General features: G+C 35.5%; 1 protein-coding gene across 2 annotated transcripts in view; it reads left to right on the forward strand.

The window, feature by feature from the left end:
• Nucleotides 1–9,789: 9,789 nt before the first annotated feature.
• Nucleotides 9,790–16,374, forward strand: part of LOC149846879 (E3 ubiquitin protein ligase DRIP2-like) — a 48,488-nt gene continuing 41,903 nt past the window's right edge. Inside the window, exons 1-2 of one of the 2 annotated variants that reach the window (XM_089998189.1) lie at nucleotides 9,790–9,813; nucleotides 12,949–13,130. In XM_089998189.1, coding sequence (XP_089854315.1) covers nucleotides 13,060–13,130 — 71 coding nt within the window. In that variant the 5' untranslated portion in view covers nucleotides 9,790–9,813; nucleotides 12,949–13,059. Of the gene's footprint in view, nucleotides 9,814–11,581; nucleotides 12,092–12,948; nucleotides 13,131–16,374 lie in introns of those variants that run through there. The other variant, XM_089998190.1, reaches the window with a different exon arrangement.

A 16,374-nucleotide genomic window follows, 5' to 3' on the forward strand; every position in this document is an offset into this window, starting at 1 on the left:
TATTTTACTAACTCGTGAATGATTCATCATCACTTGTTTGACTTTCATACTTTTCTTTTTTCTCCTCCTCCTTCTCTTCGTCATCATCTTCTTCTTCTTCATTTAGTACCCATCCACTTCATATATCATTTGAATCACATTCTTCTATGCATGTGCCATTAAACAATGGAGATATGACATGCATACCATGTGCGACATCGTGACCATGAGAGAAGTCATACATATCATCTGATTGATAGTAATCACCTTCTTCAACAATCTTGCCTTCTTGTAACTTATCATACTCGAGGTATAATTTAGACTTCACCTTACAAATTATCCACCATTCATTTCTATCTGACTTCCTTGTACTCGGATATAAAGTATAGTAAACTTGTTAAGCTTGCGAGGCTAATATGAATGGTTCATATGTTCCAAACCTTGATTTATGTTTCACCTCTATAATGCCTGAGACTTTGTCGACTCTTGTTGCTGTGGGATTAAATCATTGATACTTGAATAAAGTTAAGTTATTATTTGTGCCTAAGTCAACTTCTTTATTTCTTCTATAACACTATAGTAATCATGTTCATTTTCACCATAGCTGCTACCCTTGACGTACACGCCACTATTCATAGTTAACTTGTTGACATCATAGTCTTTTGTATGGAATTGATGACCATTTACGATATACTCGTTGTAACATTACACAACTTTAGACAGACCATTTTGTAGATCACATATTCTTTAATCTTTAACATCATCATGACGGATCTACAAGCACAAACAATGACTATGATCACGACAAATTAAGTATCTTATTGTTGTATAAAGGGAAAGAATGTATATAATCGTCCTTATCAACTCTTTCAACCATGCCACAAATTTATTTTCACGTTCTTTTTGTACTTCTGCATCAATGAGTTATGAAAGTTTTCTTCTCAACTCCAGATCAAATCATTTGCACTTAACATAAACTTATTTTACCGAATCATGTATGCATGTATAGAACTTAGTGTTACATATTAAGTATACTTACTCGATGTATGGGTTGATTGCTGAGCAATTAAAAAGGATATATACTTGTGTTGTGTCTTGCTCTCGATCTTTCAAGAGTCTTGACCGACAACTGCCAAATGCATGCCCAAGTGGTTGAAATATAGACAATTTGTCAGTTACAGTTAATTGTTCTCCCTCATCATTACGAGATGGGCATGTGTAACGTGTTGGAATGTGAGTTTCAAAGTACATAGATGAGAAATTTGAAATCTCTTCTAAGGTGTACACCTCACAAATAGAACCTTGTACTCTTGCTTTATTCAAAACCTTTTTTTTTGAAGTCAAACATTCATTTGTCAACAATATACATCTTGAATTATAATAAATTTCTCAATAGCATTAAAAAGAAAATTTTAAATAAACATATATCTTTCAAATGGGTACATCCACCGATATTGCACAGGTCCACCAACCCTAAGTTCATATGGCAAATGTATGATCGCATGTTCCATGACATCAAAAAATGCTGGTAGAAATATCTTCTCTAGTTGACAAATAGTAGTTACGACAGATTCCTCGAGATTCTTTACCTCAGATACTACAACTTCTGTTGTGCATAATGTTCTAAAAAAATTTCTCAACTCGGACAATACCCCCCATATAGGTTTGTCCAACATATCATGGAATGCTAGGGGTATCAATCGTTGCATAATGACATGACAATCATGGCTCTTTAACCCATATAATTGTCTCCCGTCTATATTCACAGCCCGAGCAATGTTAGAAACGTAGCCGTCTGAAAATTTCAATTGTCTCAACCATTGACATACAAGCTTTACTTGATCTGGTACAAGCATATACATTGCCTTTGGTTTCAGTATTTTGCCATTGTACTCTTTGAGTTCCAATTCTGGTCTTTTACATACCATTTTTAAATACATACGTGCCTTCGGATTATCCTTCGTTTTCTCTCATATTTATTATTGTATTAAACACATTATCAAACACATTTTTTTTCCAACATGCATGACATCCAAATTATGTCGTATCAATAAGGTTGGCCAATATGGTAGTTCCCAAGATATAGATTTCTTTGTCCAATTATGATCCTTCTCAAATCCAATAAAGGGTGTTGGCCTATGAGCATCTGTTAGTCCACATGAAAAGTATCATAATCTTCTTAAAATCTCTATGCCAGACAACCTTGTTGGTGGACCTTCCATTTCAGTTGCACATGCTCAAAACACATGTATTTATAGTCAAAACAGATGATCATTGGGTAGAAATTGATGGTGATAATCAAACCAACATGGCTTCCTTCTATGCGTCAATCTAAACAATTTTGTATCCTCCATACAGTACGGATGTGATAACCTTACATGTGTTCTTCAACCATATAACATATCATATGTAGGGAAGTCACTGATTGTCCATAGAATAGTAGCATTTATATTGAAGTTTTGTTTTTTGCGGGCATCGTACGTGAGAACACTGTCATCCCACAGTATTTTCGGTTCATCAATCAATGGCCTCAAATATATATCAAGATTTTAGCCTGGAGACGTCGGACCAGGGATCAATAGAGACAAGAAAAGATTTTGACGCTTCATACACAAGTTTGGAGGTAGGTTGTATGGGGTGACAAATACCGGGCAACACGAGTATGGGGTTGATCTACCCTCAAATGGATTAAATTCATCTGTACATAAACCTAGCATAATATTTTTTACTTCTAAAGCAAAGTTCTGATGAGTACGATCAAAGTGCTTTCAAGCTTTTGCGTCAACAAGACGTGTGATCTTGTCTTCATCATGTTGAACTTTATTTGCATGTCATATCATTTGTTTAGCTGTCCTCGAAGATATATAAAGACGTTGCAATCTAGGGGTGAGAGAGAAGTAGCAGAGTGACTTATATGACACTTCTTTTTGACCTTGTGCTACCATTTCTCTTTGTCTTTGGCTTGAACCGAGGATGTCCACATGATGGACATGATCTTCTATTTTCTTGATCTTTGAAATACAATATGCAGTGATTGAGACAAGCATCTATCTTTTGATACCCCATACCTAGAGCATTGACCATAACCTTCGCACGATAGAGATTTTGTAGTAATTTCTCATCTTTGGGCAACATACTCTTCACAATAGAGTACAGACGGTCAAAACATGATTGACTCAAATTAAACTCAGACTTAAAATTCAGTAGTTGAAGAACTGCAAACAAGATAGTGTGACTCTTGCAACCATTCCACAGTGGTTCATCAACATCTCTAAGTAAGTCATAAAATGTACTAGCTGCATCGTTTGTTGCTTCTTCCTCTATTTCAGTTGATGCATCACTATGTCCCACAACAGAACCCCTTTTCGGTCCTGCGACATCAAATATCAAATCCAAATATAGATTATCGTGCACCACATCCAACCGTGCGTCAAAATTATTCTAAAATTCTTCACCATGAAGCATCCAATTTCGATAACCACTAACAAAACTCTTTCTGTATAGGTGATGTCTAACGCCATGAGGTTCTACAAATTGATTATTTTTACACATCGTGCAGAGGTATCTGATCTGACCGGTGGGATCCACTGTACTGACACTTGCCGTTGCGAATTCAATAAAACTGTCAACACCATCCATATATTCATGCGACACCTCATTATCAACTATCCTACGATACATTCATTTACGGTTTGCAGTCATTTTGTCCTATAATATTACAGATATTATCATCATCAGTTAAAAGAAAATCTTAATAATACATAGATTTTCGTATGCAATACACCATCACATCATATTTATACACATCAAGAGGATATTTAGAAATTTAAAATCACATTACATATAAAGATACATTCATTTGAATAAAAAATCCATGATACAATTCCACATGAAAGGAATAATCAAATGGAAAATAACTTCGTGCAAGCATGGATACAGAAACATCAAACATTGCAATACATTCAAATCATTTATATCAAACATGTATCTGCAGCAAACACACTCTAATATCCTACTAACTACTATCATGCTAAGCATGAAATTCGTACTCCAAAAATAAGAACACTTCTGCTTATACATTAAAATCATGCTCAGCATGATCTCCAAACTCCATCAAAACAGTCCTAGATATGCACAACTATGTGAGTGTGTGAATAGAAAAGTGTTGTATTCAATAAATTAAATAACATGTGATGTGTTTGCATCACTTACTCACCATGGGTATTTACCCAATTTTGCATTGCATTTTTAGCCAAATGTGATGCTTAGCACTAAGCATCGCATGTCTTTGGCTCAGCAATATACCTACGAAGCACAAATATACAGTACAATACAGGGAGGCAGGTTAAGGGGTTACTTGCGAGGTCACTGGAGACGGGATAAAAGCGTTAGGGATGTCCGTAACACAAGCAAAGAAGAGGGGGAAATGAGGTGTCCAGACAGGGGTGTCGGCCTAGGTCGGGTGAGCGGTGAAAGGGGCTCGACAAGGCTGCCGGAGAGGGGGGGCGAGAGGACGTGGGAAGGGGGGCGGTGGGTCGGGGGTCGACAAGCAGCGAGAAGGGGGGCGACGGGCTGGGGGGCGAAAGGAGGGGGGAATGGGGGGGGGCAAGAGGAGGTGGGAAGGGGGACGACGGGTCCGAGGTCGACAGGTGGCGGGAAGGGGAGCAACAGACGGTCGTGGGGGCAACAAGAGGCCGACTGGGGGCCAACGGGGGGGGGGGGGGTCGACAGCGGCGGGAAGGGGGGCGACGGTCGGTGGGTCGTGGGGCAAAAGGAGGTCGACCAGGAGCCGACGAGAGCAGGGCTGGAGGCAGGCCAGGGGTGATGGGAGGCAGGATGGGGGGTGAAGGGAGGCGGGCCCGGGAGACACGGCGGAGAGGAAACAGAAAAGAGAAAGAAAGGGGAAAAAATAGGGATTTACGGAGAAATTCATGATGGCCAAATTTCGTCGCTAAGTCATCACTATTTGGCGATGACTCAGCAATGAAATAGGTCTGTCGTTGATCCGCCGCTAAGCTGTAACGGATATGGCGACAGAATAAAATCCATCGCTAATTCGTCGCTATGTTGCAATGGATTATCGACAAAATATTTTTCGTCGCTAAAATAAAAAATAAAAAATATTTTAGCAACGAATATCATTCTCTCGCTAATCCGGCAACACTTTGCGATGGTTTTTTTTCATCGCAAATGTCCGTCGCTAAATAGAGTTTTTCTTGTAGTGATGTGTGTGAATTTAATCAATAATTGTAAAATATCTTACAAACATGTATATTCAAAATAACACTTGTGTGCAAAGTACCTATCCACAAATATCAAACATTGTTACTCGTTGTGACCTCTTCCTTGAACTCCTCTTGTTCAAAGGCTCATCTACTCGAACATCAACCTCAGACTTTTGAGGATGCTACTTTGATCCCTCTATATCCCTCTGAGCATCCTTCTATGCACTCTTCAATGCAACTTCAACATTTGGTTGAGCATCTGATTCAGCCAAAGGACCTCCACTTCCTCAGGACCTTCTATATTAACCTTAACCTTAAGGTTTGTATCCTTTCCTTGTTGAGGTATTTTCTCTGACCTTGTACAAGATAATTCTCTTTTATTTTTCACAGTCTCCATCTTCATCTCGCCACTGCTACTGCATGTGGCCACATCTTCAACTTCCTCTATATAGGCATTGAGGTTAGCAACAATCTCAGAGTGAGACAATGGATCAAACTTCTTTACCACTGTGTCTCTCTCCCCCTCTTTAGATGCTTTCGAGATGGGAGATATAATTGTGATAAAAAACTCTATATTTTTACAGGTGTTAGCTGTTATTTTACCATCATTGAAGGTGTTAGTTGTTGCTTCTTGTTTGAGAACAAATTTCTAAGTTTTTGATTAGTAAGATTGCATTTTCTATGAAAAATATTTGACATCAAGGCTTTTGGCCATGATATAGGCTCCCTCTTTACTCACGTGTCAACCCTACTTTCTACTTCATAGTAAGAAGTATCACCCATGTCATAAATTTTTTTTGGCATTTTCTATTCTACTTCAACACTAGCAGATAATGTAAGTATGGACCTCTCTGAGACACTCTTCTCAATTGACATATTATAAAAAACAAATTCAGAATTTCCTATAATAACAAAATGAAGAATATAGATAAATAAGTGGGCAACAAAGATATGATATAGACTATTGAAAAGTATTGCTAAAAACAAACAAAATAGTCTATTGACAATATAAAAACTTGAATCATTAAGGAAACAATAAAAATAAATAAATAATGTTTCCTAATCATGTTTATAATATAAGATACACAATACATAAACAACCAAATTAGATAATAGTGGCATACAAATCATTACAAAATTAGTTAGACAAATGGACACTCGTATGCAAATGATTTCATCACCGAAAAAAATGCAATAAGCTATTAAACATGAAAAGATAACTTGAAAATTATGCAATTCTTTCATAAAATAACTAACTCATGCCAATGTTTCAAAAAAATAAATGATTTAAGTCGTTTAAAAAAAAAGTGCTTCAACTGTTAAACATGTGCTTACCAGAAAAACTCGCCCTTGATGATTCTGAAAATCTCGGTGATGAACTAATGTTGATGACTTGCCAAAAAAAGTCACCAGTAATAGTGGCTGAAAATTGTTATAAGAGGGAATCACATTGGGGACCATAAAATAGCCTTGGGTTGCAGACAATCAGTTTTTAAACAATCGAAGGGTCATATTTAATGATCGTATGAAACTTTGTAAGAATAAGGAAATTCATATTTTATTCATCCTCAATATTTATGATATTTTTAAAAATTCATAAATTTGTCAGAAAAAGCTGCATATAAAGAGCATATTCATAATGACCTTTTTTATGAAGTGAATATTTTATTTGTAATAGCCATTTCAAAGTGCGAACTTTACAAAACTTTGCAACATGTTATATGTGCAAATCGCTATATAATTGTGGATCTCCTTAAGGATTAATTACTTAAAGGAGATCTTCATAGTTCTATGTGGACTTCGTACTATATATGAGAATTTAATAAAATATTTACAAAGTTTTGACAATTTCATTTACAAGAAATTCACAGATTTAGTTAAGTGAACTTTGCACTATATATGCGAATTTTGTGAAATATTTTTGAAGTTTCGATAAATTTCAGTTACAGAAAATTCATAGATTTGGTTATGAAAACTTTATACTAAATATATAAATTTAATTAAATATTTGCAAAGTTTCGATAGGTTTTAGTTACAAAAATTTGTTGATTTGGTAATGTGATCTTCGTACTATATATGCAAATTTAATGAAATATTTATGAAGTTTTGTTAGGTTTTAATTACAAGAAGGCATGCAAACTTCATACTATATATGTCAATTTAGTAAAATATTTGCGAAGTTTTGACAGGTTTCAATTACTAAAAGTTGACAAATTTGGTTATGCCGATTTTGTGAGTAACACACAAAAAAAGTGTGAATCTACCTTTTAGTAAAATTTGTGATACTGAAAAAACATACCGATATATCGCACAAACTTCAAGATGTTCACTCATGCGAAGGGTAAAATGATCCTAAATAAGTCAAATATTTGCAAATTTAGACATTTTTGTGAGACATTTAAGAAAGCGTGTCATTTTGGTCATATAGTATGATTGTTTTCCGTTTATTATTTGAATACATAGGGGATGTTCAAAATCCAAACTAAAAGATCTTGATTATATTGAACATACGTCTATATCCATAATACTGACACCTTTATACAATGTACTTGAGAATTCATAATCGTATAGTATGGTTATTTTTTGTTTATTATTTGAATACATAGGTGATGTTCAAAATCCAAACTAACAGATCTTGATTAGATTGAACATACGTCTATATCCACAATATTGACACTTTTATGCAATGTACTTGGGAATTCATATTCATTTCTTTAGAATTTGTAATAAATGCACTCTTACTTAAGCACTGAACACATGCCCAATTTAATTTGCAGTTGTTTTCTATATGTGTCTATGACTAACGATGTCAAAGGATTCGGATATATCCAATATTCAACACTATTTTGAATCCCATTAGTTGGATTTGGTCATGCAAGCTAAATCTGATTAGTAATTGGACTTAGACTTGATACAAGGATTTCATGACTGAATTCAATGGATAACCAAATCTGATTACATGTATTTTTGGAATTAGGTATTAGCTTTTCCCCAAATCCGAATCCAATTAGTCAGATTTGGTATTGGCTACATACGACCCAAATCTGAACCATTTACATCCCTATCGATCACTCAAAAACAATGTCATAAGCTTGGTTCTTAGGAAAATCTCGATGAAGAAAATCTAATGCAATTTTAAAATTTTCATTTTTTTGAGAAAAATCTCGACAGATATTGGAACACACAAATGTTTAAAAGATATAAAAAAGTATAAAAAATACGACAAAAAATGTTTTTATTGTGTTAATATTGCAATAAAAGTATGACACCTACAAATATGTGACATTTTGCGGATATCCTTTTGATGGTATTATTATATTATCACTTTGAAAACATCTTGTTAAAATCATAATATTTTCTAAATATCAATAATATTTTTGACAAAGCTCAAAACCAGAACTCGATCTATTATGTTACTAAACTGAATGGTTGATATTTTGCACATCTGTGTCAGCTTTCCACAAATGAACACATCTAATTCAAGGAGTTAGGTCCGTGTCTGGTGAGGCTAAATGGACCCAATAGTTTTCCATTTTGTCTCTTAAAAAATAAAAAAAGTCGAGAAACTTGTAGACCCCATGCTCAAAGTCAAAGGTTTCATTAGTTAAGAAGGCAAGGTAGTTAGGTTATCACATTTCACAACCATAAAAGATCAAGAAGTTGATACTATCATTATTATTAATATGATTAATTTACCCATATATCTAAAATGAAAAACAGATCCAAATGAAAAAGTGAGTGACTAAATACTAAGATAATGCATGAGCAACCAAGCATTTAGGAAGCACATGAGTCAATAACATTTACGATAATAAATTTTAAATTCTTCCTATCAAAACCTAGTTTTTTTTGAAAGGCAAGCTGGGGTTAGTCTGACCCCTACCAGTTTACAACTATACCATTGAGTTTTGAACCTGCCACGCCCCAACACAAGGTGACGTGCACTAGCTGCTCCTACCAGACAAGCGGAACTCCCGTTGGTCTCTATCAAAACTATTTATGATACATATAAATTTACAATAAAAACATGCATTTTAAGTTTTACATTAACAATACCAAAAGAAAATTCTTTACAATATCAAGAGGAGCAAGCTTTTCATTTTAATGGAAACAACTTTTTGGCGTTGGAGTCTGAAGGAAGCCCGTGGTTTCTTAAGGGCTTCTTGGAAGCCGAATTTCGAGGCTCTACGAAGCTTTTATTATGTTATGATGAATTGGACGCTGCAGCCCCTGTCCCTTGTTTCGTTTCCATACGGATGGTAAGATGTGAGCGAATGAATTCATGCAAAGCGAGCCTCTTCTCCACTCCAGAAAATTGTTTATACACCTCTCTCTCTCTCTCTCTCTTTCTTGCGGGTCATTGTTTCCTTTATGGGTCATCCACCTGCCGCATTACTACAAAAATAACAAACAAAACCAACAAAGCCAAAGAGGAAGAGAAGAAGAAGAAGGCAGAATCTGATTCAGACTTTCTTTCCTCTTTGTTTGTTTCTTACGAATCCTCGGCTTGCATGTACTTGAAATCCTTCCCACGGAAACGACGACCACGTACTCCTTCCTCTCTCAGAGAAACAGAGAGAGAGAGGGGGCGGCTTTCCATACACTGAAGGTACGTTCACCATCTGACGAAGGGATCGCCAAAAGATTGCTCTCCCTTTAATCGAATTCGGAGAGTTTTCTTTCAATTTAGAAGAAACGGTTCAGTCGGTGTTTATTTGGCTCTATTTTTGTTTTTTTTGGTATGTGGTGATAAATGAAAATTACGGCCATGGTAATGTAGCTACCTTTTAGCTAAAAGAAACCGCGCGAGAGAGAGTTGGTCTCTTGTTTTTCAACAATCCGTGTTTGTTGTTTCCTTTTTGAGCTTCACCGGCGATGGCACTGTTGGTTCACCATGCAGTTTCTTTATTCGGCTGGGCTTTTTGTTTGATTTTGAAACTGTAATACCATTTGGAGGCTTGCATAAGGCTGCCCATGGTGCTTGCCCTGCTGCGGCTGTGCTTGGATTCGCGGTCCAACTCTGTGTAACTGTGTTTATGGTGGAAATGATCCTTAGCAGGGGCAGAGTGGCATTGGGTTTATCTTTTAAACGTTGTTGTGATTAATGCTACTTGGTTTTGGGATCTCTGAGCATGAACTGTTGTGGGGGGGTCCGAGGAGATTCTTGGTGATCTGTTAAGGGTGCTTGTTGATAGTTGGTGTTTGGTGCCTAATGAAAGAAGGTGGGATGGTTTTGGGGAGGGTGATGATGATTTTGCCAAGTGAGGTGTGGAGAGTCCATCACTTCCATTCGTTCTGAGGAATAAAAAAGATTGAACTTTTGATTTGATATCCCAGGACTAAGCAGAGAGAGTCAAGGTTTCTGCATGTGATGATGGTTCAGGAGAGCCGTGGGTTTCTTTTGGGGGCGCAACAGATATCGGGTAAATCATTCTGCATTTAATTTCTAGTGTCAGTAGTTGGCTGATTTTGGTGCCAGCTTCTCTCTGTGTGTTAAGTTTCATGATTCTTGTTTTTTCCTAATTACTTTAGCTTTTCTAGTTTTGAGAATGATCGTGGAAAAAATAGACGGGAACCAAACAATATGCTCCAGGTTTTAATTTCTAACAAGGTCTTGTTATTCTTGAATTCTTTTTTTTTTGTGTTCATGCAGAACCTTATGGGAAAGTTCTCAACACTTGTCCGGCAGCAGCATTTCATTATGCGTGCATTCATTCCTATCCTAAAGTTGTGTCATACTATTTCTGCCGAATTCTTGTTAAGTTCTTATGTTCAGAGGGTTCAAAAGTTTAACTATGGTTACTGGAGGGTTTACGACTTATAAGCCAATGTCAGTCTTTAATGTAGAATTTTATGATGGAGTTTGATCAAGGAAGAAAAGAAACCCTAGAAAACTGGTATGAGTCTGAGAGTTCACAGTAATTTATTCCTGACAGTGCTTTAGTTGTTCTGAAATCATGATCTTTCTATGCCTTTCAAATTCAGGTGCATACGTTGTGCTTGGATGCTAGACATTCCAAATCATTTCCAAGCCATGCCAAAATGTCTGTGTATCCAACTTTAGGTTACAGGGTTAAGCAATTTTCTTGCGATTCTCTGTCAAGAGTAGTATATGGAGATACAGCTATAAGAGTAGGAATATCCATGGATTCTATTAAATTGAATAAACTATGTTGAGATATTTGGACCATCGAGTGCATCTGTAGATATTTGAACAAATGCACATATTTCTGGATGAACATGCTTCTTATGGGTAATATGCAAAGGCTTAAGATTTCTTTGCATGGAAGGCAAGAAAGATGAAAATAAGCATTCCTTCCAGTAATATAAGCAGTACAGCAAGAAAATGAAGTGCTCTGGGGCTTGAAAAACACGAACATGGACAGAAGAATGTAACCCTATAGTGAAGGTTGTTGGATGTCATAGAATTTGGTAAAATATATCTGTTATCCAGACATGATGTGAGGAAGAGCAATAATGTGTCCTTTCACATCAATTAGGTCTTCATATTTTCTTCATAGTTATATGTAAGTCCTGAAGTCTTCACAGGAATACTGTGGCTACTGAAGAAAACATGGACTTTTGCAGTTGGAATAGAATCAATGTTGATTGCTGCATTTATGGTGCTGCTTGAAAGACTTGTTATGGCTTCACTCTGGTTTAGAACTGTTCCTCAGTCAATGCCATCTTTGCCGTAGGTGAAAATACATGACATGGAAATTGATCTTTGTTTGAGTAATACTTTGTTTGTTGCTGCTGAATTCACATGGTGAAGGATGGCCTACCGAGTGGCTCTAGTTATTGGTGATTATTTGCAACAAAACAATGTTGGACTAACGTAAGAGGAGGTAGAGCAAGCTGCCATTATTCTATGAGTTGTATTCAAGGTAAGAACTACTATGATTAGCATATATGAGAGGTTGAAACTGAAACTAAATGTGTTCCACTGTGAGGAAATCTCTTTTCAACAAGATTGACATGAAAACAAGGCGGAATAAATGAGATAGAACTGGAACTTAATTGACTAATCAAAGTAACTGAAGCAAGCAGCCACTCTATGCTATCCAGAGTAAAGATTGTGAAGGGGTAGCTTGCCTTGTAGCTAAGACCCCTTGCTTATGATGGTGCAACTTTACCATCTTTCTATCTCATTTGATCCCACTATTTCGTATTCATCATATGCATTTTTTACAATTTCTATGGCTCCTATCTGTTGGAGAGAAGAAGAAACTTAATACTAGAATGGAGAAACTTCAGCTTGAAATTTTCAAATATTACATTTCTATTGAGGAATATATGGTTGTATGTGGGCATAAAGATTGCTTCATTTTCTCCTTTTCATACAATTACATTTTTCATTTGGGCCGAACACAGTTTAATCTGATCGGATCCTATTTTATTTCGTTGGTGTTTCAAGTATGACTAAAATATTAATTCTCGAGATTTTCTAGGCTAACAAAAATCTAACAATAAATTCAAAACAAATTTTCAAAAAAAACAAGAATCACACAACGCTTACACTTTAAGAAATATAAGAAAAATAATAATATGCAAAAATGTTAAGATATAAAAATACAAAAATCATGATAAAAATATGATATATTCAAAATAAGTGAGATGTTAATTTTCTCAAAATCTATCAAGGTATTTTAGAAATGGTAATACACATGCAATTTGTCCCTCTAAACTGAATGGTATTTCTTTAACCATGGTGCTTGATCTATCCTAGTTTTTTTTTCCACAGAAGATACCTTCAATGGACCATGGTGACTCTTGGTTGTGCTACAAATGATACATGCTGGCAGATCTAAGTGGCAAATCAATATGTTAAAGTTAAAAGGAGACTACTGGTGGAATGTTTGACTTGTCCACTCTGTTTGAATCTTTTGAGGGAGGCCACGACAATTTGTGTATGCCTTCACACATGTAAGGATCCTTTCAATATCTCTTCTATCTGTTCTCTGATAAATTTATTCTTTCCTGTGCAACATTTTTGTAGGGTTTTTGCTAAAGTCATTCATCATGCATGCCTACCTGTGGCAACATGTCATATTCTGGTTTTGCCATGTCTCTAATGTCTCTAGTACGTTGTTGTCAAACCCTGAGCTGATAAAATTGTTCAAATAATGGTTGATGGTTTTTATCTTTCATATCCCAATTTATTTTATGTTATTCATAGTGTTATTCATGCTAAAGCACTGTAGATGGTTATAGATTTCTCTTATATATATATATATATCTATTTCATATTGATAATGTCAGTAAGGTTGGTTTACAAATGATTTTCTGTGGTAATTATGCTGGATATCAGCTTTTCCTCTGGTTTTTGTTTGTGTAGTTTGCAAAAAGTGCATATATCAGAAGTTTGAGGATGACTAAACAAATTCTTGCCCAATATGCAATGTTTACCTAGGCTGCTTGCCTCAAGAGAAGCTAAGGTGACTGACAGTTATTCATTATTTTCCAGAATGTATTGCCCGTTTAAAATCCAGAAGACCTCTATGTTTTGTCTATGAAAGTATGGCTTTGTTGTGTTGTCCCTACAGTTACATAAATGAAACCACAGCTGCATCTCTGCTGCATGTTCTTAGCTTGTTCTTTGACCTGAATGTTCCTCTCCATGTAGATATGCAGTAGTTTTGGATTACATGTCCTCATGAAATTTGGTTGGCTGCCTTTGGGTATGTCAAAATTTTTGCATGTTTATCATTTTATCATTGTTGGTAACTTTTTGTATATGCAGAGACAAAGTGAATATGACATGAATTTTGGGTCTAAGCAAGTAGAAAACAGTATGAGGGATAGTTTACAAAGCAATATGTGAAATCATGTAAATATGTCAGGATTTTTGGGAAAATTGTGATTCCTTAACATGGGATTCAGGATTCGTAAAGATAAGAATCAGGATTCCAAAGATAATCGGGATTCCCATGTCAAAAGAATCAACCAGTCATGGGGAATTGGGATTTCCATGTTTAGGAATGTGGTTCATAATAGATTGAAGATGAGAGCACAAAAAGAGAGAAGAATAAAGAGTGAGGCAAATGACACTTCATTAACTAAAAGAATGAGAGGTTCCAATAGATATAGGGTCGACTCCTACACTCTATCAAATACATTCTGGACATTTTTGAAATTCTTACTTTGACTACTCCACTACTTCTATGCTGAAGTACATAAATGCCCTTATAAATATAAAGAATGTATATATGATACAATGGGATGCTTTTGTCAATACCCCTTCAAACCTGAGATGATGCTAATGGAATCATCCCAATGGAGCAGAATATTGTAAAATGTGATGGTGGAAGACTCTTTGTGAACACATCAACAACTTGCTTTTTAGAACTCACATGCTCAAGAAAAATGATTCCATCTTCATGTGTAGGCTTAGTAAAGTAACAATCGATCTCAATATGCTTTGTTCTCATGAAATTCTGAACTTTTTGCAATATAAATAATTAACACTCATATTGTCACAATATAAAGGAGTCTTTCCATGTATAGCACACAAAACTCTCTTAATAACCATCTAATCCATATGTTAATCATATGATTATCACTAGAAGTGATAAAAAAAGTATTAATGCGATTAAAAATATTCTTAAAAGAAATTTTGATATGTAAGACATTGGTTTTCTAGGGTATTTTTTAGGTGTCGAGGTTGCCTATTCCCCGAGAGGATATGTGCTTTCATAGTTAAAACCGGAGTTACCGGAAGCTTCTTAGGTAGGTGGGAAGCTCGCTTCCTGGAAACTCGATTCGGAAGCGCGATACTCTTCACTTTGGAAACTTCATGGGAATCTCGATTCCCCTACGCTTCTTCTATGCTTCCCCCACACATGGTCTATGCTTCCTATATGCTTTTCTCACGTTTCTTTTCATGTTTTTCATGTATTTTCTCTCACGCTTTCACTCACTTTTCATATACTTTCTTTAAATTAGGAACCATCATTGTTAGATTTTAACAAAAATTTAACTCTTTTACTAAAAAATCATGAAATATAAGAATGATCAATTTTATTTTAGTTTTTATTTGTTTCTTGTTCGATTCCTATTCAATTACCATATTGCTTCATTTTTATTAATATTTCGCTTTTAAATTGATACTTCGCTTCCCGCTTCTTATAAATTTTAAAATGCCTCGCTTCTTGCTTCTGCTTCCCGTATCGTTTCCTGCTTCCGCTTCCTAGTTTGGCAACCTTGGTTAAAACTTGCATCAGGTATGATTGTTAAATCAGGTTTAACACTTCATAAGTGATCAATGCAAATATGAGGGCCAATGATGGCACTCCTCTAGAGGATCTCACTCTCTATGGTCAGTTAATTGGATCTCTTATGTATTTATCTATAATCAGATCTGATATAGCACATGTAATTCACAGTGCAAGTTAGTTTCAGCATGCCCCCACTTCAATTCATATGACAACAATCATGAGAATTATCAAATATTTGACGGTCACTATATCTAAAGGGATTTTATTATCCTCTTCTTCTCTTAATTTAATTGCTTGCACTAATTCAGATTGGAAGGCAATCCTAACAATCATATTTCTTGTAACAACTTAAAATTTCAACCCTAAAATTTAAGAGAGATTTTTTTTTTAAAACAACGAAAACAACTTTTTTCTTTGGGTTAAACATTCTTGGTGGATTACAGTGCAATCAATCATCATAACTGAATTAAAATGTGAATAACATTAAGATTTAATTCAGTCTCAATAATTTTAAAATACATATTAGAGTATTTTGATAACTGTTGAGAATAGGTGGTTTTAAGTTAAGTCTTTTTATATTATCTTTTTATATTAGAGGCTATTTGAAATTATTTTGTCATAAAGGGCTTAGATGTAATTAGTCTTTTTTGGCATCTCTCTATTTAACATAGAGAGAAGCCCTAATGAAAGAATGAAGTGTTTTCTCTGTGCAGCCGTCTCTCCCTCTCACTCTCTCTCTCTCTTCTATCTTTCCCTCTATCTCTCTCTCTCTCTACCTAGGGTTTGGTGCTTCCTTCAACATGGTATCAGAGCCACGTGCGATCTTGGGTGCCTGAACTCCAATCTCAGTTTCCAACTCTCTATCTAAACCAAGGTTCACCATGAAAAAGAACAAAGAAAAAAAATGTACTGAAAACCCATCAAATAAAAACCATTTTTCCATCGTAAATTTC

This window comes from Nuphar pumila, chromosome 2 (assembly GCF_984573655.1).
Source record: "Nuphar pumila chromosome 2, dmNupPumi1.hap1.1, whole genome shotgun sequence".
Lineage (NCBI taxonomy): Eukaryota > Viridiplantae > Streptophyta > Magnoliopsida > Nymphaeales > Nymphaeaceae > Nuphar > Nuphar pumila.